Raw genomic sequence first — 27,165 nt, forward strand, 5'->3', positions numbered from 1 at the left:
AGGGCTCACACTGAGCGATCTGGATTCTTGGTGTCATGTCTTGTTTCTCACGTGAATGAATTGTTTTCCAATAGATTATAGCTATGTAATCCTGCTATGAACAGACACTAATAAAACCAGAGAAAGAATCTGTGCCATTCTACCATTCCTGATAATGCAGATGTAAAAGGGTGAAAGGCTTGTGTTTGGTCTTAGTTAATATTTGTAGAGCTGATAGTGAAAAAATAAAAAAATTTAAAAACAAAAGAAGCAAATTGGATACAGAAAAGGAGTTTAACTTCATGACACCTTCTAGAAAGATTACTTTGCAGTGTAAAACTGGATTGATGGGTTTTAATGACCATATTTTTCATCAAAATTAGTTTTGAATGAAGATTAATTTTTAATTCATTGCAGTCATGTGGAGTCATTTATTTCCCTATAGGTGTACATTGGTACGGATGGAGTGCTGTCGATATTTCACTTGTAGCACTGCAACAAGTGCAGCACACACGCAAACCTGCGCAGCGGTTTCCAGAGTCGGGCGGGCAGGAGCGCTGAGCTCCCGCCATTGCAGCTGAGCCCATCACGGATCCAAACCCTTCATCAGCCGGCAGCCGCCTCTGGGGAGCGACCGCCGCTGCCATCTCCCGGGCTGGCAATGTCACATTGCCCTCGGGGGTTTTCTGTCATTGTCACCTTTTCTTTGGCTATGTGCGTGTGTCATCACCAATACCCACCTTCTAATATACTAATTGAAAACAATATTAATCCTTATGAAAGCGCTGTTAGCTTTATTAGAGGAATGCCAATACCGATTCAATCTCTTGCTTCATTCAAAGCGATTTTAGAGGGACGATGAGGATCTTTACGAGAAGTCGGTGCTTACAGTATTTCAGCCGATCTTTGTGCGAAGCAGCGGCCCCGGAGCGCGGAGGGCGCCCTGACGGCGGCCCCGCCACTGCGGAGCCCGCCCGTCTCCCCGGCAACGCTCCCAGCGTGCCCCGCGCGGCGCGGGCCCGGCGGCGGCGCGGCCGGCGGGAGGTGAGAGGCGCCATTTTTAAATCGCTCGGGCCGGCGGCAGCCGCGCCTGGCTGGGCTGTGGCGGGGGTTCCGCTGTGCCAGGGGGATCCGGGCCGTGCGGGGCACCGGGCTGTAAGGGGGGAGCCGGGCTCCGATGGGGGCTGGGCTGACCGCGGCCCTTCTGCGTGCGTGGGGCCGCAGCTCTTGGCGGCCGGGCGGGGAGGTCCCTTGGCCCGTGCCCGGCGCCGCGCGTTCCCCCGGCCCGCGCCGTTGGTGACCGCGCAGCCGGGACGGGCGGGCCCGGCGCCGCTCTGTGCCCGCTGCTCCAGCCCCGGGAGCGGCTGCCGCGGCCTCTGCGGCCTGCCGCGCTCGCCATCGCCTTCAGGGGCAGGCGGAGCCCGCTCGCTGCTGGCTCTCGAGTGTTTCCGCTTGTCTGCTTTGCTTTCCACCAGCCATCCTCATCCTCAGCCACGTCCAATTCGTCCTCAGCCACGTCACTCGGAGGAAAATTGCTATTTTGCTGTGCTTCTGGATGTGTGTCAGCCGTGTTAGTGGTATTCCTCTGACCGAGCTCCTACGTCTAAAAGTAAAACAAAACAAAAACAAAACAGCAAAAATATCACAGTGACTTATGCAGCTCGCTTGGCCTCTCACTCGATCTTCGTCCACGTACTGTAGAGTGTATATAAAATCATGTTTCTGCCTACAGGAGGTGTGGGATATGTATGACAATGTGAAACCTATGCCCTCCCTGAACATCTCGGTTTTTGAGTCAGCATGAAAGGGAAGTGATTTTTCAGAAGAGTTTTGTTTGCGGAATATAGCTTATGTGCAAAAATCCTGGGTAGAACTTTGAATGAAATTTTAGTGAGTGAAGGTTTATGTGTGTTTGAAGGCTTCTTGCCATGAAAAATCATAGAAAAACATACATGGTGTTTGGAGACTGGCTGCTCTTGGCTACAGCTCAATTTAGAGGTGTAGCTCCCATTCAGAATTCAAATCAGTAACTACTGTCAGTTTTGCTTGGTAGTGTGTGTGGGTAAAGCACAAATTTTAACCCTGAGTTAAGAGAGAACCTTGTTTGTTGTTTTTCACCTAATAAGTAGCCAGATCTGAAGTGTAAGACAGAAACTGAGAGGGTGGTACCATGTGCAGTGTGTAGGGATGGATACTGCCATAATAATATGGTTAATGGTTGTTGAAACTTGTACCTTGAACACTGCTGTGGAGGGAGTGAGAGTAGCTTGCATGAGCTTGGTGTCTTCTGAAATGCAGCTGTCATACAGATATTCTCCAGTATTGGTGCACAAAAGTGTTAAGCATTGATTTTCAGTGGATTCTCTGCAGCAACATCTGAGCAGTGTCTGGGTTATGGAACTCTCTATAACAAAGGATTTCCTGTTTCTCTTTGGTTTTGCCTCCCTAGATTTTTTTAAGGTGATTGTGTTGACTGTTGCAGGTTGCTGATGACAGGTCAGTAGAATATGAACTGTTAAAGTACAATGTGGTGTGCTGCCACATTTCTCGAAAGATATAGAAGGGGGTTGGGGTGTTTTTGGTTGCACACTTGGTGTTCATGGGAAGTCTGATCTCTTACAAGTGTGTTGCATAGTTGTTTAAGATAGGGTTTTTTTCGCTGAATTGTGACCGTGTAAAATCTGGGCATCTAGTCCAAGGCTGTGATTTTGTGAACATCTGAGCTCTGTGCTGTGCCAGCTCTGTGCTCCTGAAAGGAGAAAGGCTTGCTCCTCCTCCTGTCTGTTTACTTGGCTCTTTGTTCCTTTCCCCTCGTCCGTACCAGCTGCCCACTTTCACTGATGATGTCGCTTGCTGGATTTTTCCATGAGCTCGTGTGACTCACTGACCTCACAGAAAAACTATTGAGTGTCTTCTGCTTGTTTGAGTGTGTTGGCTTCTTGAGTTAAAACTGTTCATGAAGGGGTCTGATGAATGACAAACACAGCAATGGGGACAAAGAAAGGAGGAGTGGAGCCCTCCCGTTCCTGGTGACAGCGAGCTCTTGTGTTGGATTACACTTTTGCGTTAGACCATTGTCTGGTCTTACTGTAGACTCTTGAGCAGGGATGAGAAGGGGTGGTGTTTGAAGAGCTGCTTTTTAAAGAGGCTGTGCTTTCCTTGAGTTTTTCACTCTTTCAGGCAAATAGTTCATTGTTTCAGAAGATCTTGGCTAATTGGATTAGAAAAAAAAGAAAGAGCAAGTAAAGAGGTCTGGAGATGCGAGAGAAGCAGGCAGAGGAATTAGACCATGAATTGTGCGAAGAAGCTCTTTGACTTTCACAGATTTTAATGAGAATTTTACTGCTTGAGCAAAACCCGGCACAAGGCTAAATACTGTCAGTTTTTTTGTTAGTTGCAAAATTATATTCATTGTATCATCTATCTGTTTCAAACTGTGTTCAGAGACAATAAATTTAAGTGTTTTAAGCGTGGCATGGAAAAGAGAGCCATGAGTGAGTTACGTATGGCACTTGGGAATTACCACTACATGGTGCAGTCATGTCATTTGGTTATGCCAGGTGAACAAGAAGGAAGCCTTGGTGTTGTAAACAAAATGCCATAAAAATTCATATAAAGCAAAAAATCATATTGATATATAATATTTTTCTCTAAATGCAAGTATTCTCACTTTTAAAGAGCTTGTAGCACAGAAAAAGTTAAAATAATATAGCTGAAAAATCTTGCAAAAGAAAAGCCCTTTCGTGATGTGTAGCTATAAAGAGGAGAGATGTATGGTAGGTAATTCAGCAGTGTTTCCCTCTTTAGGAAGAGAAATAATTTGAGAAGAAAGGCAAAACAAAGGTGATTCTTGGAAATGTAATTTATTTACTTCACTTAGGTGTTCTACAGTACTACCATTTTAGCTGTAGAGTGTGCATTTCCTAGGTTTCAGGACTCTGCACCAATGCCTTTGTATTTATACCTATGGAAAATTATGTTAAGGCTTCATAGTAGGAATTTGGGATGACTGATACAAATTTGCAGTTTGGTAGCTTGCTAAATAAGAAGGTGTAGAATTAAGTTTAAATATGATGGTGGGTGTAGTTTCTTTAAAGTATGTTTTATGCTTCTCCACTTCTTGAACACATCTCCAAGAGAGGAAGAACCTAGTGTTCTTTTAAAGTATTTCTCAAAAACTATGACTGTAGTGTTTGTGTAATTTTGAAGATTATTTAAGGCCTGTTCACTGACTGTGAGCAACTACTGTCCACCATTAGCACAGAAGAGATTCTGGTTGGTAATATACTTAAAGTATTGGTATCCCTAAATGTTGTTGACTATTAGCACTTTACTGCCAGAAATTATTTTGTGATGCGGGGAAAAGAACCCCAAAACAAGACAAAACTTTTCTGCATGTGAATAGGTTAAATATTACTAATTGCTGTTTGTGTTTCGAGGAAAGAGCTCATGAAGTAATCAAATCTCTGTTTCACAGTTGTCACCAGGAATGCAAATCACGACATCTGCCGCTAGATGTCCCTGCAAGCCAAAAGAGTTTTGTTTCCTTAAAAACAACAGGTTTTCGCAGTCTGGAGCATTGTTTTGTCAGCTGCAATTATCTCCCTCTCTTTTCTCCTTTTATCTTTTTAATGAAATCTTCATGCATATGAATACATGGCCAGGTGTGTGTCTTGCGTTGTAATTTGTGCACTTTTTGATAGTAACGAAAGCTGTGAGGAGAGAATATACTTCTCACCTGCAGCAGCTTGGAATAGAGTAGGAAAGGCTGTCTTCCAGTTTAGCTTTTGGCTGACATTGTCTGAGAAAACGTAGCGTTTTCTTGGTGTCTTTGACTTTATCTCCATTATGCCACTTCAAAAATACTTCTTACTTGAGTAAGCAGCAGGATTCAGATCTGACTTTAAATGCTGTGTTCCTAATTCTGAGCTTTGGCTTACAGTTTGATAGTTACATTTAGTATCTACAACATATGAAAGCAAAGTGCTATTGCCTGATTGTTGGGTTTTTTTTGTTGTTTTGGTTTGTTCTTATTGTTTGTGTGGGGTTTTTGCTTGCTTTTAATAGTGATCATGTTAACCCCGTTGATATGCTTAGAAATTCTTGGGGACATGCTGCCTTGAATTTTCTGTGTGCCAGAGCTTTCTCTCCTCTCACATGATTTATTGTCTTTAGCATTACTGACCTGTTCTCCTCGTCTAGCTGTTGGTTTAACAATTGAAAATGTCTTTATATTGAGTTTGAAAATTGCTGTTGTCCTTTGTTTCTCAATAGCCAACAAAATTCAGGGATGAAAAAGAGATTATATTTATTAGGAGGGTCTTTAAAACCAGTGTCATTGATGTTTGAAATTGATTGTGCATTTAGGACAGCCACAGAGGAGAATGTTCCTTACTCTGATTTCTTCCTCTTCGTTCTCTCAGCAAATTTGGGTAAAGCAGAAAACAAACTTTCTGTTGTTGCTTTACCTAGACTGATTTTATAAGTGGTGGATTTTTCTCTGACCTTTTCTCATTTTAGCAATGGAGGAAGGAAAAATGTCTTACATTTACACTTTCTTGACATTATCATGTCTTAGTGGAATGGGGTTTTGTCCTGTATTGAAGACAGATTTTAATCTCGCTTATAGTTCAGGGGTTTATAAAATCAAATTGAAGTGTTTAAGATACATCCATGAAGGAGTGCTGTGGTAGAAAATATACATGCAACTGTGCATGTAAAGAAGGCAAGGTATTTGTAGTGATGGTAGGGATTTATCATTGTTTCTGTTTGAGTTTTACTTTATACAAACGTACACTTTGCACACTGCAGACATGGACTTCTTAGGCATCAGTCCAGCTATGCAAAAAGCTAAAATGGCAGAGTAGTTGTTTTCAAGTCTTTGTAACTTCCCTAAAATTCAGCTACAGTCCTCCCTCCCCCAGATCCTGTGGAAGTGTCAGTAATGATCAGATTTATACCTATTTCTTCAAATATCAAAAAGCACTAATGAGGCATATTAGAATACTTCCTTATTTCTCAGGAACTCTTGATTTGCAGCTTTCTTCACACCATTCTGATATTTTCACATTTTGCAGAAGTCTTTCTGGAAAGGTCCCAAGCAACCACAAAATAAGCTTTGAAAATAAGGAAGTGACATATTTCAGAACTGAACTGTGGGCAGGTGTCTTCCAGGCTGTCCCTGATACCTTAGCTCTTCTCCAGAGAGGGCTTGGTAGGAATTCAGTAGAGAATTATCTGCTTTTCTTCCAGCTGAAGTATTGGTGTGTTGATTAATACAGCACGTTAGGACAGTGTGACAGACTTTTTAATAAGTAGTAAGAAAAGCTGTGTGTCTGCTATCTGTGACCTCTGCTTGAACTCTGATTAAAAAGGCATAAATAGGGCATCATGGTTGGAGTCTCAATGTATAGCATAAGTAAAAATAACATGTCTTGTAATGTTTCAGATAGTAGTGCTTGTTCCTATTTTGTATTGACTCCAATGACCTTCATGTTTAAGTGTATTCTGTGCCCCTGGAAGCACTATTACTTCTCTGCCCATGCAGCCTGCCCTGAGAAGAGTTGCACTTCCAGTAAAGGTTTCTAATCTGTGTTAAAGCAGAACCAGGATTCTTCTGTACTTAAAGCAAAAGCAGTGTGTGAAACCTTTGAACTGTGAATGTACTTGAATGCTAATCACATGTCCTTGTATTTGTTCAGGTGTCTTGATCTTCTGAGATGCCAGTGTAACCAGTGGATGGTCTTGTAGATCAGTTATACATTAATTGTCTCCTCCATACTCATCGTCAGCAGTCCTCATAAGATGGATGCTTTGGGCAACCTCCTTCCCCTTGTGGGTGAAAGTGGTGAAGCAGCTAATTCACAGGAAATACTAAAACTTTTGATGGATGAAAAGATGCGAAGTGAGCACCACAAAGCAAATTACCAAACTCTAAGGGCAGAACATCTAAGGTACATCAATTTAAGCAAGTTTCTCTATTTGAGTTGTTAAAAGGGGAAGCTAAATGTTGGAAGGGATTTATTTGTATGTGTGAGATGTGTGTTAGCTATTCCTGTGTGTAAGGAGAGATTTTAAGAGATTTTTGTTCATATAGGAAAATAAGCAATTCGAAGTACCTTAAGACGTTGCAGGTGATGTTTCTGCAGCACTTTTTATGCTTATAACTGTGGGATAACTTTTCAATATATTACAGAAAGATGATATTAATAGCTTAGTTCTTATTTGGTGTCCGTATATTTGCTCCTGTGTGTGAGTCTTTTGAGCTTTAAGGTCTAATTTTAAAAGGTGAATATAAAGTAAATTTTATCTTTCAGATTGCAAGAGGATTATACGAAATCACAAGATGAACTGAAAAGGTTGCTAGTTGAAAAAGAGACTGTACATGACAAATTTCAGCAGCTTCTTGCTGACTTTCAAGAGCAGTTGCTGGCTAAAACACAGGAGCTGGAACAAGTGAAGCAGCAGGTGAGATAATTTACTGGAAGGACTTGGGATGTATTTTTATCATGTAGTAGGACCATGCATATTTTTCTGTTCATGCAGCATGCATACCCAGCTTGGATACATTTCAGATGACTTGAAATTCTCCCAATCTAAGTAATGGCTCTTCTCTAGAGTGACTATGGGTTGAAAATAGTGTTTCCTTGTTTAACTGAATCATCCAAATCCTGTTGTTAGGTGCTGTGTAAGGCTCTCAGTCTCTATCCATGCTTGCTCTGCTGTTAAGGGGAGAATCATCTGTCTTGGGGAGTAACTTAGGTGCCTAAATCTGTTAGGACAAGTGACTAGAAAGATAGATATTTGTTTTTCTTTGTGATGACAGCTTTCTTCTTTCTTTTCTTAAAAAAATCCCAAACCAAAATCAAACAAAAAAACTCCTCAACATTGAAGATAACTTGGGTGACACTCTATGTAACTGCTTGTTTCCTTAAAGTAATGCAGGACATGTTCTTAGGAAAAAAATATAATCTCTAACCAAAGGATCCCAGACTCTGAATGGAGGAGATGTGCCTCAGTACCATATCTAGGACTAGTTTCCAGGGACTCCAGGGTACAGATAAGTGAAAGAAAATTAGAATAAATAAGACTATGTCACAGTTGTGGATGAAACTTTTTGTTTTAAACTATTTCTTGGTAGATAGTTTGTTGTGTGAACCCTATCAAGAAATTTAAACAAAATACCTTACAGAATCGAGCTTAAGGCCAGGAGTCTTTCCTGATGGTTTTTTCCATTTAAACCAGTATCCATGTACCTGTTGGAGAACACACATCTAATGTGTTTTGCAAATAATTGTTTGGTGTTGCTTGTTTTGATCTTTTTGGGTTGGTTCACTTACTGTTTCAGTTAGATATTAATTCTTTATCTTTCATGTGAGACTGCTTTTCCTTCCCCCATCCCCCACAAAGGAGATAAATCTCTTGGCAATTCAGCCTGAAATTTGTGTTGCTTCTATTGATAAATGCTGACATTCCAAATGCTTGTTATCTTCCCAAAATATTTTTAGTTCACTAATACTTTTTTTGCTTTTGTAACTACTATTAAAATTTCTTTAGAAAAGCCTAGAAAATTAAGTAAAATTCCTAAAAACATATTTGAAATACCTTATTCCTGGCTATGTGACCAATCACAGTGTAAATAATATGAATGAATATGACTAATTATTTGTGTGATACTTTTCTGTTTTAAGGTGCTAACTCCTCAAAAATTAGAACGGTTAAAAGCAAAAATGTATGAGGAATTGGAGTCTCCTATGAGAGAGCGTTATCAGAAGCTAGAAAATGTAAGTCATAAGTATTGAAATTTTATTTCATTTAGAGTAGTGATTGCTGCTTTATAGTTGTTCCTAAAACCTTAGGAAATTAAAACTGAAAGGGGGAGCAAAGTATGGCATCATTTCTCTGGTACTGCTGTCCCAGGCAGGGAAGGTTGAAATCATGGAAGAGGGAGGAGGCAGCATTCAGTTAATCAAAGACAACTTGTGAAGCAATAGAAACATTGCATGGACATTTAAAGGAAATAAATTTGAAAACTTTAATTTTTTTTTTTTCTAATTTAGGAAGTAGAAAAATACAGAACACTATATAACAAACTTCGTTATGACCATACCTTTCTGAAATCAGAATTTGAGCATCAAAAGGAAGAACATGCACATATTTTAGAAGAGAAGAAAATAAAATATGAGACTGAGGTATGTAGAATATTTTAGTAGCTTGGAAAGTATCTCTGACAAAGCTGCTTGAACATTGTGGAACTATTGGTGCTTGAAGGGTTGTCAGTTTGACTGCATTTCATGTTTGTTTCTATTCTCTTCGTTCTCGAAGCACTTCTGTGACTTAGCCTAAGGCTGCCTCTATAGACTTGTTCAGTGATGGGTTGCAATATTTGTGCTATTAAAAGTAAGAATAACTTGCTTTCTGGTAAATGACGTTTGCTTAAAGCTGTTATTACTCACATTTGTGATTTGTGACATGATGCTAATTTGAAATTAATTATCTGACTGACCAATGGAAGTTTAGGCTTTAAATTACTCATGTGGCAACTTATCAAGGAAGATATATTGTTAATAGCAGATAAGGGTATGTTTTGCAGTGTACTTACCATGATGTTAGTTTGGATCAAGATAGTGATAATCAAAAGGATACTGAAAAATTTGATAACTTTATTTCGTTTGTATTAGCTCCTGAAGAAACAATTTTTTTATTTCTTTGGACTTTCAAAAGTGTATGTAGCTAAATAAATTGTCAGCTTATTTATGTTTTAAATAGATACATCATTGTAAATGAGTTGCAGATGTCATTTGCATATCCATTTAAGTATTTGTCTGGAAGCATATATTCTAGGATGCCAGATTTGAATGTATTACTCCAAACATCAGACAAAAATCAAAGCAATCATCACTTGCAAAATCAATCCAAGTTTGCAAATGTAGTGCATTAAAAACAGAACAGTTGTCCTTCCTGGAGCTAAACCCACATGCTGCTTTACAGCCTGCCTCTCTCATGGGCTTGTTGAGTTTTTGCTAGTCCTGCAGCTAATTAGCACACTTACACAGAATGCAAGTACCTTGAGCCCAGGGCACAGTGTGATCTGGTTTCTCTCAAAGGTTTTTTAACATTCCATGTCATTTTGCACAAGGAGGCTATAAAAACATCCTGATTCTTAAATGATGGCTTGGGCATATAATGCAATTGAATCTCCTCATAAAAGGCATTTGGAGGGCTTTTGCTGCAGAAATCAGGTTTGTTCGTAGAGAACACTGGTGAAACTTTTAAAAGGACTGCTGCAGATCAGAGTTTGGACTAATCTCCAAATATGGAGAGAATTCTTACATACCTTTCTTTCTTACTCTTCTGGTCCTGCTGTTATATTCAGTCCATGTAACTTATTTTGAAGTGTAACAATCTATGAATTTATGTTTGTTAATTACAGTCTCCAGATTGGCTTGTACCTTTTGTAGTACTTTGTGAGAGAGAGTTGGAGTTTTTGTTGTTGTTGTTATTGGGTTTTGGTTTGGGTTTTTTGTTTGTTTGTTTGTTTTTTGGTTTCTAGTCTGTCAGGGCCCAGTCATGTTGGCTGTATGGAGTTATTAGCAGATTTGAGTTCTGTTGTAATTATAAAATGGAGGAATCATAAGAAGTTGGAAGAGACTCTTTATACTCCAAAATTTTGTTTAAAATATTGAAGTGTAATGAGATCAGATTGTTTAGGTCCATGTCCAGCCAAGTCTTGAACATCTGCAAGGATGGGGATTCCATTATTTTTCTGGGCAGACTCTTTCAGTATTTAACCATCTTCATGGTAAACTTTTTTCACAATACATAGTTAGAACTTCACTTGTTCCAAATTGTGCCTGTTGCCTCTCCTCCCATCACTGTGCATCTTCTCTGAGCTGTGGCTTAGTTCCCTCAGCTTGTCCTTATATGTCATATTCCCCAACCCTCTGAACACCTTAGTGGCCATCTGGACTTGACACAAGCTCCAAGTACAGCTTTACCAGTCCTGGAAAGGGGACAAAGGATCGCTTCCCTGGATCTGCTAGTTATCCCTCTGCCAATCTGCCAGGATTGGATTGGGTGCTCTGCTGACTGACCTTTAGCTTGTTGTCCACTAGGACCCCCGGATCCTTTTCCATGGAGACGCTGCCTCCCCTTGCTATGGGCCTGTACTGTTGCATTGGATTACTCCATCTCAGATGTGTGTCTTGCTCCTCTTATTGAAGAGGATCCAGTTCTGTCCATTCCTTCAGCTTGTCCAGATTCTTCTGGATAGCAGTTTTGCCTTCCAACAGATTGACCATTTCCCCCCAGTTTGGTGTCAAACTCAAGCTTGCTGAAAGTGATGCCATGCCATCATCCAGCTTGCTAATGAGGACATCAACCAGTGTTGCACTCTGTAGTGTTCTCAAAAAGACCATGCTAATAACAGGCATTCAGGTGGTCTTGCTTTGAATTTCCTACTCTAAGCAAATGAATGTTTAAATGTCCACTGCTACTCTTTTCTGAATTGTTAACTACTGTAAATATTGCTGCCTGACACCTGACCAATGTAAGAAATTTTATTTTTCTGATTAACAACTATCAGATTGCAAGACTGGATAAAGATAAGGAAGAACTCCATAATCAGCTGCTTAGCATTGATCCCACAAGGGACAGTAAACGTGTGGAGGCACTTTCCAGAGAAAAGGCACAACTGTGTCAGAAATTAAAAGCCTTAGAAGCAGAAGTCGAAGAACTAAGAGCAGAAAGACACAACAGTGTTGTGCAAGCAGAAAATGTTCAAAGAGTACAAGCACGACAGTTAGCTGACATGCAGACTGTGATTCGATCTCTAGAGGTAAGATTTTCTGTTCTTATTTTGCCTCCCTGTAGAGTGCAGTAAGAATAGCACTTGGCCTGACAGAACTGTCACAGAAATCACTGATAATTTTACCATTGACTCCACAATTTGAATTTCTACATTTCAGATTTAAAGTCAAATTGTAGTTGACTGGGAGTCATGCACTGCCAGTTCAACTTTGGAAAGTCTCTCAACTGAGAGACTATGCTGAATGATTATCCTTTCAAAACAAGCAAGTCATATCCATATTTGTAGTCAGTAAGAGGGTCATGTCAACCCTTGCCACTTAGCTGGACTTAGAAACCAATATGTTAATAATCTGCTGCAGTAAATTCTTTATTCTTTTCAAGAATGTCACATGATGCACCCCTCTTTAGTCCCTTCATCATGTGTCATTGTCCTATGCCTCTTCTTGCTCCACCACATTACTGCAGTTGTTTATTACTCAGCTGTTGCTCTCCTTGGTATTTCTGGACTGTTGCACTTTTCCCAGGATTCTACTGTATTCCTCCACACCTTCTGTCAGTCCTTGCTACCTCTCTAGGCAGTAAGCCTCTTCATCTAGATTTTTTGCACAGTTGCAGCATGCAGATAGATGGTTCTTTTTTTTTTTTTTTTTTGTTACTATTATCAGTGCTGTATACTTCAGTTACAAAATGCTCTGATCTCAACTTAAAAAGTGCTGTAATCTTCTTAGAGAGCTTTAAAGAGAGCCCTGCTGAAAACAGAAGTGTTTAGAAAAGCAAGGTGAAATCATGTATTAGATTATCTTTTTGATGTTCACTAAAGATCAGGGTCTTGTCTTGTAAAGATCAGAGTCTATAATGCAGAAATTGCATTTCCTCTCCAGGATGTTAATTTTTCCATCAGTATAACGGCATAGGCCAGCATATTACACTTTGTGAACACTAATTGTAGTTACACTGTTTATAGCCCAGTAATTTAGTGGTGAGCACACCTGCTGCGTCCTAAGTAAGTCAGATTACATCACTCCTTATCAAGGAGGATTGAAAATGGGAGTGATTCTGTGTAGGAGGTGTTAGTAAAAATAGTTGTGCCTTTCCAGTAAAATTCAAGACCCTTGTTGTATTGGAATATATGATAGAACAAAGTTGAATCTTTATATGTAATACTATATATTATAATGAGACAGTAATATCTGAAAGCCCAGATCAGCCAAAGGTTTCAAATGAGTAACAAGAAGCAACCCAGCTCCAAAAATCCTAAAAATGCTTCCTTCATTCAAGGCAGAAAAGAAGTCTGCTGAACTGCAGGTTGATCGCATTGAGAAAGAGCTGCAGATGAGTCATGAGCAAAACATTCACTTAACTAGCAAACTCCACAAAGCTGAACGAGAAGTCAATTCCTTAGCTGCTCAAGTAAGTACTTTTATGGTGTCTAAAATATATTTTTCAAATCCTTTTATGTTTTTCTGCTTATATTTTATACTAGAAGTTACAATGTCATCTGCTGTGACTTAAAATAGATATGGAATTTTTCCCTCAATTCCAGTTGAAAGGCAAAGAATATATGACTTTACAGGAGATATGTCATACCTGAAAGTCTCTCTAAAGATTGAGGTTATGTTGTTACTATTCCTTCTTCTAGATCTTTTTCCTGAACAGAACAAGACATGTGAAGTGGTATCTTTATATTCATGTTTTCAATGTTCATGAAAACAGTCAGCCTAAAACTGATCTTTCTATCTTTTTTTTTTTTTTCTGGAGGTCTTAAAAACTATCCTCTCAATGGGCTGTGTTAGCTACAGGAAGCAAGCTGCATTGGAATTACTTGTGGAGATTTAGGTTAAATTAGAAGCAGAGTAATCACGTTAGCATAGCTTTTTTCTTTGGTTAATGCCAGCATAGCTTGTACAGAAACATTCCAGTACAGAATTGCATCACAGCATTTTAAGTTGACCATTGTCTTAAAACATATTTGAGTGACTTTGTTGTGTTGGCACCAGGTCTTAGAGGTTTCATTTTATGATTGTATGTTTTCCTTTTTTTTTTCTTTGAGATCTTTTTACAGTGCATATTTGAGTGCTAAGTATTTAATTTTGGTGATTCATTAAAAAAAGTTTTAATTTACCACAGGAATAAGGTGTAGCTATACTGCTATTTAAAGCCTCTTTATGTAATATACCCTACTTGGCCCCCATGAATGCTAAATAGGAAGGGAAAACTTCTGGTAAAGATTTTTCAGTCATTTCCCAGAATATAGAGAATATTGTTACAGTCTTTATTTTTGTATCAACTGGTCTTCTCTGCTCCCCTCCAGAAGCAGGAGAAAATAAAATATTACAGTCATGTTTCTCAAAGGGAGGAAAATAAAAGCTTTATTATAGTAACCCCCACCTGCTTCTGCTCCCACTCAAACCTATTCCTGAGCACAGGTGCATGTTTGTCCTCTGGATTTTCTGCCTTAAAAAAGCCACCTTAAATCTTTTCAAGTTGCCCTGAATGTTATCAACTTGATATATAAGCAACTAAATCTTCCATGTAGTTACTTAATAAGCTACTGTGTCATTCTTAACCTTTTGCCACTTGTATATGCAAGCAGGTTGTAATTACATTTGTCATTGTGAATGGATTTTCATTATAAGTGCTTTTCTCCAGATATTTAATTCGCATTGACCGTGTAATTACTGCGTTCAAATGCCTAAACTATAGAAAGTTTCCATGCAAGCAGTAATTTTCATTGATTTGATGTTCTTAAGGCTCCTACTTTTATGAGGCCATTTGATGTGTCTGTAGAGCAGTATTTGATTTAAAATGCGCTTCAAGACTATGCAGACCTGGATTTTGAGAAATTGAGTAGCACTCCAGGAGGCCAGGGAGACTATAAGTAGTTACCAAATTGAAATTACTTGGGGAAGTAGTTGATATTCTGGCTTTGGATATCACTGTTTTGATTTACTTGCGGAGATTCAATTTAATTTTATTTTAGCTTGATTCTGAGGTATCTTTAGTCAGAAGTAAAGTAAATATACATAAATTTATTATAGTTAATTTGATGTTGGTTTTTACTAACTCATAGGTAAAAGAACTTAAACATTCACATAAGTTGGAGGTAACAAATGTCAAACTGGAGGCAGCAAGAACAAAGAGTGAAGTAGAAAGAGAGAGAAATAAGATTCAAAGTGAAATGGATGGTAAAGTATGAAATTATTTTGTAATTGTTTCATCTATTTACTTCAGTTAGAATAATACAACTGTTTTTTTTGTCTGAATGCTCCCCAGCAGTCTTCAGCTTCTACTTCTGGTCTAGGTGATAGATCTGACAATTCATTTGGTATTTGAAATAATTGTGTTGTTTCACTTGCTCTACCAGGCAAAGAACAATTGAGAGCAGTTTTTCATTTATGTAAATTAGTGCATTTGTGACACAATTTGAGCATAATCAGTTTCAAATTATGTACTTCATATGGTTATTTTTTTCTATTATTGGTAAATTCTCGAGTCTTTCATACTCTGCTTGAAACCGTATCGTGCCACAGAGCTTCAGTGGTTGGGTTTTTTGATTCTGTGTCTGTGGAATTGATACCAATTCCGTAAGGCTGCCACATGAAACAAAATACAACACCTAGCTCATTCTTTGAAGGGAACAGGCATTGCTGTAAGCTACCTGATGCAGCTGAGTATCTAGGCAACTTGAAATAGCTTTCTAGAGTGAAAAGGCCAAAGCTTTCTAGTACTAGTTGTGTTTAAATCACACAACTACACAATTACACCGTTTTAAAGGGAACTGTCCTCATTGATTGTCCATAGCCCCAAAACAGTACATTTGTCTTCCTGAAATAGTTGTTTCTGTTCACTTGCTTTAATAGTAAGTTCACTAAGAGCAATGAAAAAGTGATGTTTTCTGTATTGACAATATGCTTACAGTGTATTGCAAACTAGAAATGTTGGCTCTGTGAAATATGAAACTGAATACAGACAAGATTTAAGTTAACCTGAACCAACTGTGGAATTCCATTTGCATTGCTGAATTAGCTGAATAGCCAGGAGTCACTGTTAGAGCATGTTGGGTTATTTGTCAGTGAATACAGGTGTCAGTTACAAGATTTTAGTTTGTATAATTTGTCCCTGCCTATGAAGTCATGGTTCTAGAAATGTCTCATTTGGTAATATAGGTGGATTAAAATTGAGATTTGTTGTTGCCCAGTTACTGGTTTCAATGACAACCAGTTTCTGTTTACTGTAAGCTTTTTCCGAAAATGAAAATTTTCTTGCTTGACCTTTGCATAGCTGTTATGGAACAGACACAAATGCTTTGTATAAATTGCTGTGGAGTTTAAATCTGTAGTAATATTAACTGTTTAATTACTATCATTTATTAAAGTAAGAAACTCTCATAGACAGTTATTCCAGTGTAATGGTTACTTTTCAAAAGTTTTGGAAATATAACTGTTATACTTAGAAAGGTCTCTTCTTGTTTTCTTGTGTTTTGCTTTTTTCTCCTTCCCCCATTAATTCTGTCATTTGAATTGAGATTTTTAGTTCCCTTTTGTGAATTTATAAAGTTATTTGAATATAGGTTCCTAGGAGGTTCTTACCAATAATGACATGTTTAACTTTTTTAATGTATAATGCAGGATTGCTGTCTGACAAGGAAATTCTTACTGCAGCTGTTGAGCGACATAAAGTGCTCTTAGTGGAAAAGGATCGGGAGCTAATTCGTAAAGTGCAAGCTGCCAAAGAGGAAGTTTTTGACAATATTGCAGCCTTACAGAATGAAAAGTATGTCTACTGATTGCCTCCTCAGTTTCTAAAAGAGGATGGTTTTGTGATACTTTTAAAAATATCACTCTTAACTAAACACTTCTGACATTTTCTAGTGATTCTTGTGTGTATGTTGAATAATGTTTTAGGTTAGAACTCGAAAACAGACTAGCTGATCTAGAAAAGATGAAACTGGAACAAGATTCTTGGAGGCAGTCTGAAAAGGATCAGTATGAAGAGAAACTACGTGCTGTGCAGATGGCAGAAGAATCTAGCAAAAAGGAACTTCAGCGTTTGCGGTAGTGTGACTTTTCTAATCTAATCTTAGCACAGATTTCTCATTTTCCCTCCTTAATGTCTTTACAGTAGACAGTATGAAAGCTTACTATTCATAGAGACAGAAGTCAGTCTTCATTATGAAGTGTTCACTGGTGTAGATTAAACAGGATTATCTTTTGCACTACGTAAAAAAGAGTGCAGAATTAAAAATTAACTGTTTGAGATGGTGACCCTTTTCATCCAAACCTTTAAGTGTTATTTTCAATGACCCTTTTGAAGTAATAATTTGGCAATACAACTTTGTTAAAACTAGTTTAGTGCTGGCTGCTGACATAGCCCCAGTGTTAGAGTAAATAATTTCTCATTCCACAATGGCACCATTGCAGAAATTGGCAATCTGAGACCTAATATGATATCTCTGAGTTGGTTATTATGGTTGGGAGTTTACTTAGCTTACTAAAGTTGAAGGTTAGCATGATAAAATTAATCATACTCCAAAAGTCTTATTCCTATGTGAATTCCAAGAATGAATAGAAATATATTTTCAGTGCTTTTTTAGTTAAATATTTATTAGCCTTTCAAGTAATGCTATTTATTTGTCAGGCTGATTTGTCCTAATTTATAGCATTGGAATTTTGATTAGATAAAAATAAGGATGTCTTACACAATTTTAGATTAAAAATTCAACAGCAAGCTATGCAGACAAAAGAGCTGGAAGAAAAGAGATGTGAAAATGCTGATCTGAAACAGGTAAGGTTTTATTGCATTTTAATGTTTTATAAAGAAATACATTCTTTCCTGTAGTTACCATGTCCTGCGTTTGAAGATTAGATTGAATTTTTAAGGCTTTTTTTTTTTTCCCTGGAGGGATGAAATGTGTACTTCAGATATTTAAAGGAGAAGTGTTCAGAAATCAGTTGTGCTTTCCTGGACCTCTATAAATGGATTACAGTTTTTTGCTTCATGTGTTTTGTGGGTAACAGGGATTTCAAAGCTGAATGTTTATAGACTGGTATATTGAATATGGTTATGCACTATTTAACTGGAGATTCAGTTGCCATGGAGACTTATAAATTGTTTCTAGGTAATGCTTTGCATTTACACTGCGTCTCTCATCTGAGGTTCTTCAAGTGTTTAACAGATGTTTCATAAATGAACAAACTAGTGTAAAGAGGTATATTTCTATTGCATAGTCAATTGATGGCAGTGTTGAAAACCAAACCTATTTTTTTTAACTCCTGCTTGCCTGTGATATTATTTAGTAGGTAATAACAATAGCTGTGCATCAAAGTACTCTGCAAGCTGTGTGCACTTGAAGTTTGAGACACTTATTTTTTCCTCCAGAAATCAGAAATTGGGGGATCTAAGTGTCCATGTGAGGGGAGGAAAAGGAAAGGGAAATGATCATTTGTGTATGCTGGCTGCAGAGGTTGGAGTTTTCAGTGCTTCCTCGTTTTGTGAACTGATTTATACACTCCCTGTTGGCTGTAACACTCAGTATGTTATGGAACAGAAGAGCCTGGAAAGCTCCACAGCTCTGCTGCTAAATATTTCGTGGTCCTCGAGTTCTGTTCAGGCCTGGGGCTGAAGTGTTGGGTTTCTGAAGTTCTGGGGGACACTTCAGTGGCAGAAGCATCCTGCCTATCTTTCTCATTTTAACTACAACAGAAACCCTTTATCTTGTAGTGATTTACTGTAAAGCTTCTGGAGAAAGTGTTGAGTAAAGAGAAAAGAAATGAGTAAAAAAGGCTAATGAAAAGCTAAAGCTAGTTGGTGTCTCCATTTTGCATTGTCTCAGTATCTCAAAATCAGTTGCTGGTTATTTGCATATCTTCTGAAATAGAAAAATTCTTTTTTGTTTTGGCAGCAAATAAATGATATCCAACTCCAGCTTGCCTCACTTTCTCAATCAGAAAAAGATTTGCTGGAATCTAATCAAAAGTTGAAGGAAACAATAGAGAGATTGAAACAAGAATGTCAACATGCAAGGGCTCAGGCAGAGAAAGCTCAACTGGAAACAGAGAAGTAATTTTTTTCTTTTGGCTTTATTTTTCATGCTGCTTGTGTTCTTCTCATATGGATTACTTAACTGTGGATTGTAGATTCTGAATAAAGTCAGAAAGTTAAAATGATCAGGAAATATTGAACAGTTGTAAAAAATGGCTGTACATTCTGTGGGCATAGCATGTATAAAAGCTTTCCTCATATCAGCTTTAAAAACAGAGGAGTTTTTTTCCATTGGTTTCCATTTGTATCTGTTAAAATTAATTATTGGTTAATGAGATACACTTCTTGCATAAATTGAAATTCTACTTGACTGAAGAGGGTGTCAAACTTCTATAGGTATAAATGGATCTAGAGTTTCAGAGAGTTCTTTTAAGAGTGTTTAAGCTGTATGTGTGAAAAGAGCATTCAAGCATTGTATTATGCATGATAAGGTTACACAGTCCCAGTCAGTATATGTGTGAATACTTCTTTCCCTTTCCCACTAGCTACTTTTAGCTGATATGAAGTAAGTAAAAGCTTATAAAATATCTTCTAGTTCCTCTCATCAAAATTAAAAATAATCACTTTCCTTTTTTTGCACAAGCTTGACCGCATGTCAACAAAGTATGACAATAAATGATGAAGGAAGCCAAATTTTATTCAGATTCCATACAGAAATGAACACCTTCCTGGAATTTAAAGATCAGTTTGTCAGTCTGAAATGGTTTTTCAGAATTTACTAGTTTAGTAACCCAATATTTGTCAAACTAGTACTGGATTATTGTGTGGTGGGTGCTTCAAAAAGTTGGTGTCCCAGATTAAATGCAACATTTCCAAAGGATATTATGTAACTTTTGTTTTAACATCTCTTTTCCTATTAATTGGTGCTGCAATTGCTATGTTGTCATTTGTTTAAGTAGTGCTTTTCAATTCAACATTTGAAGATATTATTGCATTTGGATGGCAGAGTATGTCAAAAGCACATTAAATATTTGGATGTTTGCTTTAGGGAGGTGTACTCACTTGTTGAGTGAGATCATTGCTGTTACTTGAATGAGGCTGTCATTGTCATTTACATATTTATGGATCACAAAACAATCAGGATTAGTTTTTCCTGGGAAGGCAGTGGAAGGAATTTGTCAGTCCTCAGAGATCATTGTATACAAGTATGTAGGTACTGAGAGATGCACTAAGGTTGGTACTGCAGAAATGAAGCAGCTTTGTAGCCTGCATGTAATTCCTGCAGGCCTGTGCCATTGCTACCGTGGAAGCCTTGGGTCATGTTCCCATTGTTTTTGTGAATCTGTGAGTGATAGAACCTCCTTCCTCAGTTCAGTAAATTCTTATGAGCTTGAACACCAAAGAGTTAATTGCACCAAAGCAAGAGGAAGTGAAATAGGGACCAAAAGATGAGACAACAAGATAAAAAGTTCCAGATAAATAGTGCCAGTTGAGCATTGAGCATAAGTAGGCAAAGCTGCTGCATATCTGGCTGTGTCAATCTTAAGCTTGGAAATCAAAATGTGAAAGGAGAAAAACAGCTGAAGGCAAACTATGAGCCTGATACAGATCAGAGATGAGCTCAAACAGGGACTTGTTTAGCATTTTGGGAACAATGTTAGTGGCATTTAAACCAAACAACAACAAAAACCGAAACACAAAACACCTCTAAAAACCCTCACACCTAACTCAAGCATTTTAAACCATTGCTTCAGCTGAAATCCTTTTACTGCTAAGCAGTGCTCATCCAAAGTGCTTTGGTTCCTGGGTGCTAGTAGTTATTTGCAGTCCAGAGTGAAGTACAAGCCATGCTGCATCAACTAGAAGAGCCATGACAGGTGACACAGGGGCCAGGACTCGGTTTCCCAAGTGAGAGTGGATGATGCCCAATATTTTTACTGTGGGGAAGGGAGAGGTGGTTTGGTGAGAAATTTATGGAGATGCATTCAGAGTCCCTGCAGGGAAAATGCATCTGCCTGGGACTGGAGTAGTAGTGGATGCACTAATACCAGGCCTTGGTCTTCTTAAAATCTGCTAGATAGAATCTCACCATTTGATTTTAATTTTAGCAGTAATGTAATTAAATATTCCATTAGTTCTTGCCTGCTTTGGCTCGCAATGCAGGCAGCCTAAACAAACAAGGCAGCACGGAGAAATGGCTCCTTTCCTGTATACTGCTGGAGAACACAGCCTAATTTTTATGTGTTGTAACCATGCAAAAGTCTAAACAGATAACATATGCCTTTGGTGGCGTGTGTTCAGCTGGAATGTTGTCTAGAAACCATATTAGTGGGAGCTTCTTGTTGAGCTGGTGTTTGTTCTGGTTAGGAACACGTCCTAAGCAAGTCTGTTATGAAGATTTAGTAGACCCCATAGGGCAGCACCCTGCACTCCAAAACAGAGAAGGTAGTTGTCAACAGTTCTGACAACTGATGTTTGGAATAGGCATCTGCTCTTGTGTTCTACCATGATGGTTTGACTTGAATTGAGGAATTTTCTCTGGGGGGTTTGGCAGCATGCTGATCTAACAAGACACCAACAATCAGCTTTTTGGAATCAGTTTTCAAAATTTGCTAGTTAAAGAAATCCTAGGATAATGCACAGGTTGAAATGTCGTAGCCACAATTAGATTGTTAACATAATAAAATTTACATCAGATCCTTTAAGTATATAAAAGTAGGAGTTGTGAAAAGATGCATCTGTTTTAAGAGCCTTAAGGTATTAACTGAATGTGCTGCATTGTATGACCTCTTGATTTTTTTGCCCTGATTTTTCCAAAGGACTTCAGAATACCAGCGTATGGAATGGCTGCAGGAGAAGCATGTGCTTACACAGCGTGTCACAGAGTATGAAGAGAAATACAAGCAAATGAAGAACAAGCTATGTCGAGCTGCTGTTGCTCAGAAGAAGGCACGTTGTCTCTTCCTTTTTGAATGATCCACCCTGTGTAAAGTTCAGCTTTATGTTGGCCAGCTAGAATGGTTTCAATGATAAGAGTTTATTTGCAATCTACTGTATATAATAACTAAAAATATTGGGTTCTTCAAGATTAGCATAGAAATAGGTTGAATGACCTGCAAAATAATATTACAGCCAACAACTTTGTTATAATGCCATCAAAGATTTTGTGAGCCTTTCTTTGCACATACATGTGCATTGATTGTTAAGAGGTGAACCCCTTGATGAGAGAGGATGATGATACTAGATACTAGACAAATGATGTTCTACTTTTCCTTGATGGAATATTAAAATTTTATTTCTTCTCCTAAGCTTACTTTTTAAGAAATAATTTGAAAGGAAAGGCAGGTAGAACCTCAAGATTAATTAGCAGTGTTATACATTGAACGTAGGTTATGAAACCTACCAGTGTCTTTTAAGGTCATGGAAAGTTAAGATCAGTATGAGAAAAAAAGCCATAAAAACCAAACAACAAAAAGACCCAACAAAAACCAAAACAAAAAACAAAAACAGGAAGCATACTTTTTTGGTTATGCTTATGCTTGTTTCTATGTGTCCATTTAAAGGATGACCATTGTGATTCTCAGATACTGCTAATGTTTGTTAGTACAGCTGGTCACTGACCAACAACTGACTGGCAGTTGTGCCTCTTTCATTCCCAGCTATGGATCATTTTCCATTTCTTCTGCTTCCCAACATGGCAATCTAAGCACCTTCAAACAATACAGCATCTCTTCTTAAAGAAGGAAACTCCTATAAAGCGTCACAGCTTGAAACCACATACAGTTTAGATTTAATTTTTACAGGATCTAATCTGTTAAGGTATTACTTAGCTGTTTGAAATATCTGTTTTACAGAGAAAAACTCTCAATGACAATAAACAAAGGAGGATGCATGAGAAAATAGAACTTTTGGAAGCCAAAATGGAAGAACTAGAAAAGGAAAATCAAGTGTTAAATAGGTAATTAACTTTGCTTTTTCTTAGCTTGAATAATTACATATGCTCAAGGTATGACTTACAAATATGGAGTATTTTTGAAGATACATGGTACCTATGTTAGTAACCAGAGTCCAGTCTAATGGCCTTTACAGCATTCTTTGAATAGATTCTGTTTAGGATGGGCAGCTGAGATCTTATGAGACAGTTGCGGGGCTGTCTCTTCAAGAAGAAAAAGAGAAAAAAATACCTGATAGGCGCAGTTGCAGGAATCCCTTTAAAAGAAGGAAGTGAACAAGACATCAGAATTGCAAGAGAAATAGGCATGGCATCCTCTTTGAACAATAAAGTCCTGGTTTTTCCCTCTTCATTGAGCCCCTATGGAGGGCTTGATTTTAATAACTAATGTAGCTTCACTGACTCACTACTGTGAATGGTAATAAAAGCTTAATTTATTTTATGTAAACTCTAATCTATAATAGAGCAGATAGCTAAATATGTAGAGGGGCATTTAGACAGATGTGTAGGCAAAAGAACATACACAGATCTACCTTCCAGTTCTTCTGAGTAAGGATAGGTGGAAACTGTAGATGTTAAACAGCAGAGCACTCGTGGAGAGCTGTGCTGCTGTGTTGGGATAACAAAGATCTTGAGCAATAAACCATCTGTTATTTCCTAGACAGAATGTTTCCTCTGAAGAATATGTTCGCCTCCAGAAGAGGCTGAAGGACTTGCAGCGTCGGCACAATGAGTTCCGGAGTATAATTCTGAGTCCTGACATACCGGCACTCAACCCAGTCGGTGTAACCCCATCGTCTGCCGGGCCTCCTGGGCCTGCAGCGTCCTTCTCCTTTCTTCAGGTGGGATATAGCACAAGCTGTGAAAATAATACAGCAAAAGAGGCTACTGAAATAGTTCATTTTTACTGACCTTAGTCTTAAGGAAGGCATATTTCATCTTTGAACAGAAGTAAGAAATTTTGAGTTGTCTGGAGATGTTCCTTCCCTTCATCGCAATAGGAAGGAGTACTTGAAAGACAAAGGAAAACGTTATGGAATGTAACAAGTTTTAAGCCAATTCTCCATACTTTGTCCTTCCCCTCAGAGGCTTCAAATGGCTCCTTCTGAGCAAGGAATGCTACTGTTGCTCTCACACCATGGTTTCATTACTGCAAAGCAGTATTGCTGCTTTTGATTTCTTGTGTGGTTAAAAGTCTTAGGTTGAGCAGCTGAGGGTGAAAATCTCTCTGGCTGAGGTTGAGCAGGTTGACTCTACAGATTCATGGTTACTGAGACCTCAGGTTTATGTGCTCCTTCATCTGAGAGGAGGAACATCTGCAAATGTATTTCTTCCTGATGTGTTCATCAAGAATATCAGAATAATACCCGTGAAACATTGATGAGTAAAATTTAACAAATATGGATGTTCTGGACTTTACAGTTTTTATTTTCCTTAAAGAAAATGAATGTATTGCTCATTTTGGTCCCTTGTGTGTAAAATGTAATAGAGCCACATTCTTTTTCCTTTAAATTTCAAGGAGGAGCAGCATCAAAGAGAGCTTGCCCTGCTTGGCAAGCGATTGGAAGAATTAGAAACCAGACAAAGAAAACAGCTGGAAGATCTTGGACCGTCTAGAGAGCGGGTAATGGTGGGATATGGGGACTTGGCAAGAAATAAGATCACTGGGGAAAATGAAGCACAAAGTGAGGACTCCAAATAAAATCTGCATACTCTTTGTACTGTTAGCTTTCAATAACTTATCCTTTGTACATGCTTTTCATATTTTGCCAAAAACATGGTTGTGTGTGGCTGAATAGCATAAAATATATTCTGCATAGTTACCCCTTTGTGGCTCAACTTGTTTTACTGCTGTATTGAAGGACCAGCAGATCTAAGGACTTTTCTCACTGGGAATCATACAAAGAATATGCAGGGTTGCCATTCATGAGGAGGCTACACCCTGAATTGGTGTTACCAGTGCAATGATATTTAGCATAGCAGCAGTTACAGGCTCAATAATGAGATTCAATTGCAGACTTTTTCTGGTCCACTTGACTTCCCAGTTCTCTGAAGTGCTGCTTCTCTGGGCATGTGTAGGGGAAGTGAAGTGCCTTCCACTATAAGCCAAGAGCAGGTTTGGGATGATTTGATGAAGCTGAATAGCCACAAGTCTGTTGGACCTGATGTGCATCTCAGGGCCCCGAGGGAACTGGCTGATGTTGTTGCTTGTTTGGACATCATGGCAATCAGGTGATGCCCTCAGTGACTGGAAAAAGGGAAACTATGCTCCCATTTTTAAAAAGGGAAGAAAGGATGAACCATGAAACTACAGACTGGTGTGCCTCACCTCAGTGTCTGTGATGATCATGGAGCAGATCCTTCTAGATGTGCTGAGGCAAGTGAAAGACAAGGAGGGCAGCCAAGGTAGCCATCATGCCTTTTCTATGGGCAAATCGTGCCTGAGCAATATGGCCCTGTATGATGGAGTGACAGCAACGGTTGACAGGGAAACAACAACAAATGTCATCATTTAGACTTCTGTGAAGCCTTTGGTACAGTCCCACATGACATGGCTGATCTCCAGACAGAAAGGACATGGATTTGATGGGTGAATTGTCATTCAGTGGATAAGGAATTGGCTGGATGGACACAGGCAGAGTTATAGTCCATGGCTCCATGTCCAGGCAGAGGATGGTGCTGAGTGAAGTCTCTCAGAGCTCACTCTTGGGACTGATGCTCTTCAGTACCTTCACTGATGTCCGGCAGTGAGGTCAAGTGCAGCCTCAGCAGGGTTGCTGACACAACAGAAGGAAGGGCTGTCATCCAGACGTGGGCCCATGGGGACATTATGTAGTTCAGCAAGTCCAAGTGCAAGGTGCTACATCTGGGCAGGGAAAATCCCAAATGTGACTATGGACTGGGAAAAGAAGTCACTGAGACCAGCCCTGCAGAGAAGGACAGTGGAGTTCTCATGGATGAAAGGCTGGTCATGAGCCAGCAGTGTGCATTCACAACCTAGAAGCCCAACCACATCCTGGGCTGCAGCAAAAGCAGCATGGCCAGCAGGGAAAGGGAGGCTTCAGGGAGACATTATCCTTCCAGTATCTAAAGGGGGCTATAAAACTGAGGGGGACTTTTTTCTATGTCCAGAGAGTGTCAGAGGACAAAGGACAACAGTTTTAAACTGAAAAAGGGCAGGTTTCAATATTAGGAAGAAATCCTTTACTGTGGAGGTGGTGAGGAACTGGAAGAGGTTGTCCAGAGAAGCTGTGGATGTCCCATCCCTGGAAGTGTTCAAGGCCAGGTTGGATGGGGTTTTGAGCAACCTGTAATAGTGGAAGGTGTGCCTGCCCGTGGCAGAGGGATTGGGACCAGATGATCTTTGGTCCCTTCCAACACAAACCATTCTGTGATTCTGTGAACTATTGCCAAGATCCCTTCTCAATAAGGTTTGTTTTTCAGTTTTTTTTCCATAAAGTCAAAACATTAAATAACCTTAGCACAAGAAACTTTGAAAATTGTTTTACAAGGTTTGGATTGTTTAAAATAAAACTGACGTTTAATATAAAAATTTAAAACAATTTTTTATAATGCCTTTAACACTTGATAATATCCTCTTACTCTTTCAATGTGAAAGTTAATGTATGCTACTCTGGGTTGCAGTTTTGATCACTAACAATGCTGTAATCAACATCTAGGTTGATATTTTGATGCAGATAAAAAGGATAAAATGAAATTTTAAAAGCTCTGAAAACTTCTATTTGTTACCCTTGACAATGTGCCTCTTGTATTTCTATAATGGGAGTGGGCAATAATTGGATTTTTTAATATAATATAACAGAGATTAGTATAATAAATTGCCTTTGCATTAAGTAAATGTAAGTCTGTGTTTATTCCTACTCTAATTTGTTAACCACAACAAAAATATTGATTCTAGGCTGAATATATTTTTTTCAGTTCATTATCAGTCCAGAAATTTGTGAAGGATCAATTATTTATCTAATTTTTTTTTACCTGATAATCCAATAACGATTACTGACCTGGAACTGGAGGAATTTTTGTTATCTAGGTTTTTGTTTGTTTGTATTTGGTTTGTGGTCGTTGTTGTTGCTTTCAAAGTACTGCACAGTGAGAATACACTGTGCAATCTCTTGTAATAGGTTCTTGAGTATTGCTGTTAGACTGTAGGAATAGCAAAGGAATGACACCGGCATTGACTCAACTCTTCTCTCCAGAGGCTGCATTTTTCACTTTCCACAGTCTGTAAGTATAAGGATTTGTCTTGGTTCCAGCCAGGACAGGGTTAACTTTTGCAGTACCAGGGGGGCTGTGCCTGGGAGCTGGGGTTATCCTACACTACCTCTTTTTCCAGGCTCAGGGTCAGGGGATCCTTTTGGCTCATGTAGCATGCCAGGCTCCATGTAGTGAGCAACCACGTGTAAATCTGCCTCCCTTCTACCCTC

The 27,165-nt window shown here is 38.7% G+C and overlaps 1 protein-coding gene across 3 annotated transcripts; it reads left to right on the top strand.

Moving 5' to 3' along the window:
- Positions 1-987: 987 nt before the first annotated feature.
- CEP83 (centrosomal protein 83) lies at positions 988-26,541 on the top strand. Of its 3 annotated transcripts, XM_063154893.1 has the most exons (16): positions 988-1,023; positions 6,681-6,932; positions 7,296-7,446; positions 8,670-8,762; positions 9,039-9,170; positions 11,564-11,815; positions 13,066-13,197; positions 14,858-14,972; positions 16,416-16,560; positions 16,692-16,841; positions 17,496-17,571; positions 18,689-18,846; positions 21,588-21,717; positions 22,623-22,726; positions 23,382-23,562; positions 24,240-26,541. In XM_063154893.1, the coding sequence occupies exons 2-16, from the start codon at positions 6,784-6,786 to the stop codon at positions 24,420-24,422; spliced, it is 2,151 nt and encodes a 716-aa protein (XP_063010963.1). In that variant the 5' UTR covers positions 988-1,023; positions 6,681-6,783; the 3' UTR covers positions 24,423-26,541. The 3 variants fall into 3 exon arrangements, with proteins under 3 accessions (XP_063010963.1, XP_063010964.1, XP_063010965.1); XM_063154894.1 differs by lacking the exons at positions 988-1,023; positions 8,670-8,762 and having other exon boundaries at positions 6,213-6,932; XM_063154895.1 differs by lacking the exons at positions 988-1,023; positions 24,240-26,541 and having other exon boundaries at positions 6,213-6,932; positions 23,386-23,548.
- The last annotated feature ends 624 nt before the right edge of the window (positions 26,542-27,165 follow it).

This window comes from Melospiza melodia, chromosome 4 (assembly GCF_035770615.1).
Source record: "Melospiza melodia melodia isolate bMelMel2 chromosome 4, bMelMel2.pri, whole genome shotgun sequence".
Lineage (NCBI taxonomy): Eukaryota > Metazoa > Chordata > Aves > Passeriformes > Passerellidae > Melospiza > Melospiza melodia.

What these genes read in the sequence shown, in the direction of transcription:
- CEP83 (XM_063154893.1), top strand. Translation starts at nt 6,784, where the DNA reads ATGGATGCTTTGGGCAACCTCCTTCCCCTTGTGGGTGAAAGTGGTGAA. An exon ending in CTAAGGGCAGAACATCTAAG is followed by an intron (nt 6,933 to 7,295) that starts GTACATCAATTT and finishes TTTATCTTTCAG; the next exon opens with ATTGCAAGAGGATTATACGA. An exon ending in GTTATCAGAAGCTAGAAAAT is followed by an intron (nt 8,763 to 9,038) that starts GTAAGTCATAAG and finishes TTTCTAATTTAG; the next exon opens with GAAGTAGAAAAATACAGAAC.